The sequence below is a fragment of the Euprymna scolopes genome, chromosome 31 (assembly GCF_053919585.1).
Source record: "Euprymna scolopes isolate OS-2025 chromosome 31, ASM5391958v1, whole genome shotgun sequence".
Lineage (NCBI taxonomy): Eukaryota > Metazoa > Mollusca > Cephalopoda > Sepiida > Sepiolidae > Euprymna > Euprymna scolopes.
The window spans coordinates 53,578,000-53,583,999 of record NC_136512.1 but is presented as its reverse complement, the minus strand read 5'-3'; the positions used below and the strand labels follow the sequence as shown (position 1 = coordinate 53,583,999).

The following is a 6,000-nucleotide window of genomic DNA, read 5'->3' as shown; positions in this document are numbered from 1 at the left end:
TTCCCTGACCTGAACACCTGTTTGGTCATAACATGCCCTCCCACAACACCAAAGCTAGTCTGATCGTCGCCATCCGCTGAGTATTCGCCGAGCTCCTGCATGCGCTTGTGGAAAGGCATGCTCTCAATTCCGAACCCGTATCGAGGCGGTGATTGAACTACATTGAATAGATGTCAGCTCTACTATGTAATCAACTTACCTTAATTGATTTCTTTCAATAAAAGTTTATAAATAAAGTTGTAGTGTTCTTTCCATTAGGGCGACAACTTTATCGTTCCACACTCTACTTGCTGAAATTCGGCATTTTCTTCTGAAAAATGAACTATTGGATATTCAGAAGTTGATGAATAGGGGGAAAACAGGAATTTACATCTAAATCTTTTTATTGAGTAAAAACAAAAAACAAAAAACAAAACAAAATGTGATTATGGCATATAAAAAATGTATAATTTTAAAGTACTATCTCTCTCTCTCTCTCTCTCTCTCTCTCTCTCTCTCTCTCTATATATATATATATATATATATATATATATATATATATATAAGAGTGTGCGAGAGAGTGGGAGAGAGAAAGAGATATATATAGATAGATAGATAGATAGAGAGAGAGAGAGAGAGAGAGAGAGAGAGAGAGAGAGAGAGAGAGAAAATCTAAGGGCGGTAGAGAGCGGTAAATAAAATAAAGCTCAGACAATTATTTATACGTGTGTCTCTGCAAGCAGACACACCCATGAAGTTCTGCATAAGTTTTGCTGGTGACGCATTACCCACTGTTTGGATCTAGTTACGCCAACAGCAATTATATTTTCATGACATTTATGTTGAGCCATATAAAAAGAAGTAGATGAAAATAAATATAAAAAAGCAAAAATGAATAAAAATTGCTTGTCAAAACAAAAACGATTGGCGTTTACAGACAAACAGCGGGAAGAGTTCTCTGATATTTACGGACTCCATCTTTTTCTGAATAAAAATAACATTCGCAAAAAAGTAAATTTTCTGATTATTGGAAAATAAAGTCTATTAATATATATATATATATATATATATATATATATATATATATATATATATATATATATATATATATACTGCCTGAAATAAATAAAGTCTATTTTGATTAAACGGTTAGCATTTGCGATGATGAAAAGAAGATAATTCTTTAAGATATGTTCTAATTCTTTTGACTAGAACCTGGATGGCAAAATTAATATTTCATGTGTTGCTAGTTAACCACGTGATAGGGCTGTATTTTATGGGTGTGGTTAGATTTAATCACTTTCACAGATGTAGGTAACGTTTTGGTTCTTCCCTTCATATTTACACCCCGCCCCTTTATATTCGGTGTAGAGTTAAATCTATGTGACCCCCCCCACCACAAAACATAAACAAACAACACACACACACACACACACACACACACACACACACACACACACACACACACACACACACACACACACACAAAGAAAAACGCGGCATATTTTCCCGCCTCCACGTTTTCTCGATTCCACCAAGATCTCACTTCATTTCTAGTCTTTCTTTCAACCAAAAATCGCGCCTACACTTCTTTTGAGGAACGACTTTATATCCAGACTAGAAGCAGAAGCAGAAGTTGTCGGTACGAAAGTCTAGCAAATATTCAGGAAATATGCCGACCACAATTGTGATTCAGCCGTCCAGTTCAAAATGGATCAACATTGCTTTTGGCGCGTTGACGCTGGGTTTGTTATTGTTTGTCATCGGTTTCTCGACAAACTACTGGGCAGTCCGAAATCCAAACCATTTGGGCCTCTGGCAAAGCCATATGTGTTATCGTTATGGTTGCCGAGACTTCAGTAACGTGTCATCTAATAACGCAGGTAAGCGATACATCTTTTGCATATATTACCTCCCCCAAAAAAAAACAACAACAAAAAAAAACAAACAATAGTAACTATACGTTTATTTTTGCTAAACTAGGAGGATTATATAATTATGAAAAATACTATATACAATACACAATAATATAAATGCTTTTGAAATATTAAAATAATTTCGAAAGCTATTCATAATGTTTATTATCGATTTTGCTTAAATTCATGTTTCAAAACATGACATAGATCATAAATCTATGACGTCACGCCAAAGCTATAATTATTTTTTTAAGGTAATGTTTTAAGCTCTATTTATAAGATATTCCAAATAGGTCAGTTGGTAGAATTTCATATTGGCGATCTCAAGGTTTCGGTTTCGATTTCCAATCATGACTAGAGCTGTTACAATAGAATACCATTGTTTTGACTCTCGAGTATATATCCAACATAGTTAGACACAGTTAATCAATCGAGAACCACATCACCCTATCTAAAAACATATAAGATATTAACTGATATACACCCGAGAGTTAAAATAATGAAAAGAATATTCTGTTGTCATAGCCCTAGTCATGACATTTGTTCTATTTGTTGAACTAAAGATCCAACGTTCTCCATTTCTGAAAGAAGTAAAGATCTTTGATATTTTGGAATGAAACAAATTCCGCAATGTATTTATTTATTAACGTTTAAAACGTTTTTGCAATGTATTATTTATAAATGTTAAAAATTTAACGTATAAATGGACAAAATCTATGTTTTTTTTAAAAAAATATATATTCTGACAATTCATTGACACGTAAACAATGGTTGATTTTTATATTAATTTATATAATTATGATTTTTATATTAATTTATATAATTATGATTTTATATTAATTTATATAATTATGATTTTTATATTAATTTATATAATTATGATTTTTATATTAATTTATATAATTATGATTTTATATTAATTTACATAATTATGATTTTATATTAATTTATATAATTATGATTTTTATATTAATTTATATAATTATGATTTTATATTAATTTATATAATTATGATTTTATATTAATTTATATAATTATGATTTTTATATTAATTTATATAATTATGATTTTTATATTAATTTATATAATTATGATTTTTATATTAATTTATATAATTATTTTGTTGTTGTGATATTGAACATTCATTTCGGTTATTTTCCGCTTTGTATTGTCCACTTTTTTTCGATGATCAGTCAATTCTGTATCGAGTATTAACTCGCTCAGAGCACACAGTTGTATAACGTATTGTAGATTCTTTCATGGTCAACATTTATTGTTTTTATTACTATTTAATATTGCATGTAATTCGCATTGAATGACCGCGTGAAAGACAAACAAGGATTATTAAATTGCCGTAAGAAATTAGTATTTTTAATAACGTTCGATTTCGTGATGTTGACATATTATTTTTCAAAACATTCTCGAATTATCTTGTAACTCATTCTAAACATAACTAATCTAACATTCACTAGCAGCCACTCGTACTTAGCCTTAGTAGTAAACTGTCATAAAACGCTTGAATGACCCAGAAATGGAAGATCATTTTACCTTAAATTATGTTACGAAAATCAAACCCCACACTAAATTCTAAAACAATAAGAAAAAATAATCGTCAAAATTCTAGAATGTGATTTTTATTGATTGAGAGATCTAGTGAAGGGTGTTAATTTACAAACAAAACAATACAAAACAAAAAAACAAAAAAACAACAACACAACAACAACAAAACACAACAAAACAAACAAAACAAACAAACAAAAAAGATTTTGGTTATATTTTTTTTTAAAATAAGGTTACACCATAGTAATAGACTACATAAGACCCCAAATAAACGAAATTGCTTCGATTCCAAATTACCGAGAAATTTACTAATTCGAAAATGCATAATCTTTATTGAATATATCAAGCGTATCATTTATAGTATTCGCATCACTACTTCCATCTTTGATTTTATTCTTGCAACATTTTGGCATTTCAAGAGCATTTTGTCGAACTCGAGGATCTTTATGCCGAGAACTATACAGAATTTCGAACTGACCCCTTTCATAATTCTGTAGGGAAATCGAGATGAGATTCGAACGAACACCCAAAACAAAACGATTGGTTCGAATAGCCAGCCCTTTTCTTTCTCCATTTCGTTGGTATAAGCTCTTCTTTTCACTTTCAAAATCAAATTAAAGTTTTCACAGAAAGATGTTAATTCAATATTTTTAACCAATGAAAATATTTTTAAACCCAAAATCTAACAAGCCGATACGAGCTTAGAAACTCCTAAAAATGAGGAAATAATCAGATTTCTCTAACCGGCGCACCTAAAGGATCCAAGAACGCATGGTACTCCTTTGCATTTGGACAGTAGAGGTAAAACTAACATGTCAAAAACTCGCGTAAAGCTTTCTTCATCTCGCGCACATCTATATATGCACTAAGTAAAACAAGGTAAACCAACGCAAACACACATGCGGAGACATGCTGCCTGATACTCCCACACGCATATTCACACTAACAAATATATACACATCCTTAGCCATCGTCTCTGTTATTCGCGGAACATTTTTATACCAAAAACCCAAGTTGTATAAACTATCACAAATGAACATAATGTTCATGAGCTGTTAGTACTTGCGAGCTGGTGACCCATTCCTTAAAACATTTATTTCTGTTCATTTAATGTTTCATTTTTTCCTTCACCACAACTTAAATTTTATCAACAATTTATATTCACTGTCGGCGGCGTCCTTGGCAACATCCAAAGACGCTATCATCAACTAAAATGGCCATACCAAGGCCAGGAACCAGCTACAAATCTACAGGGTAGATAATTCGCATTTCGTCAACCATGACCGGGTAGAAGTCTTAAGTAAGTAGTTCGTTTATTTTATTCAGAGTTCGTACAACCGGTAGCGAAGATTAAACCCAGAAACATCCAGAAGACTTTGGCTTATAACTGATTGTGATTGAACATTGCGCGATGATTCAATGTTTGACAAGATGCAACCAAAGAAGGTCACATCGGCTAAAACGTTGTGAGAATAATATGTTAGATGAGAATAGTAGTCCGAATAATCCAAATTATTAATCCTCATCTAATTTCGAAGCCTAAGAAGTTTAGTTGTTTTTGTTATATATTTTGTTATATATTTTGTTATATATATTGTTATTTAAAGTAGATAAAAACTTATTATTTAACATCATTTCGTGTTTACTTTTAAATTGATAGCTTTTTAAATGTAGTCAAACTTCAGATTATGAACGTCTTGGAACTGAAACAGTTCAGATTTCGCAAAAAGAAACTTCAAACCCGAAATGTCTGTTTCTTCACAAAATTTTGATTCTTGAATTACGCCGACAGCAACCGAAGTATACTGACTAGAAAACGTCAACATTTCTATGCAGGGCTGCCATTCCTGTTTCAAAATATGGATCTGTTTTTGTTTCTTTTTCTTTCTTTTTAATCAATGTGTTTTTTTTAGTTTGAAATCTATTTTTTTCCTTAGGAACAACATTTTAAATACCTGTTAAAAATGATTGAATGTGGCGTAAAATAGTCAAAATATACTTAAAAATAATCTCTATATAAGGATTAACGTATTAATATTTTTTAAATTAAGTTGAATATGAAAATATTATTCGTTTTTTGAACAATTTGGTTTTCGAACAACTTTTCGGACTGAATTATGTTCGGAAACGAAACTGTTCGAAAACATGATTGTTCGAAAACGGAAATGTTCGAAAACCGAAACTCGAATTATTCGAAAATCGAAAACCAAATTACTCTACTATAATTAAATTTGATTTTTAATTATGTATACTTCCTGAAAATTCCTTGTAATAATAATAATAATAATAATAATAATAATAATAATAATAATAATTAACTACACCCCCCCTGCAAGAAAAGAAAAAGAAATTATTGTCATCATCGACTGGCGCCACGCTAAATAGTCCCGTAGAGTCAAAAAGGATGGGAAGATCGAGAAACAAAGCACTAACCAGACCTCCATCGGATGAATGTGAAGAGGAATGGGATATTGGAGTGACTTGTCGTCACCCAAACTCCAGTGCAGATTAATAGGCGTTGACAATGAGAATCAATGACAAACGG

General features: G+C 31.2%; 1 protein-coding gene across 1 annotated transcript in view; it reads left to right on the top strand.

The window, feature by feature from the left end:
- Positions 1 to 1,432: 1,432 nt before the first annotated feature.
- LOC145255745 (uncharacterized) overlaps positions 1,433 to 6,000 on the top strand; it is a 114,007-nt gene continuing 109,439 nt past the window's right edge. Inside the window, exon 1 of the mRNA XM_080114387.1 lies at positions 1,433 to 1,862. Within this exon, the coding sequence (XP_079970513.1) occupies positions 1,652 to 1,862 (211 nt within the window). The 5' untranslated portion in view covers positions 1,433 to 1,651. The remainder of the gene's footprint in view (positions 1,863 to 6,000) is intronic.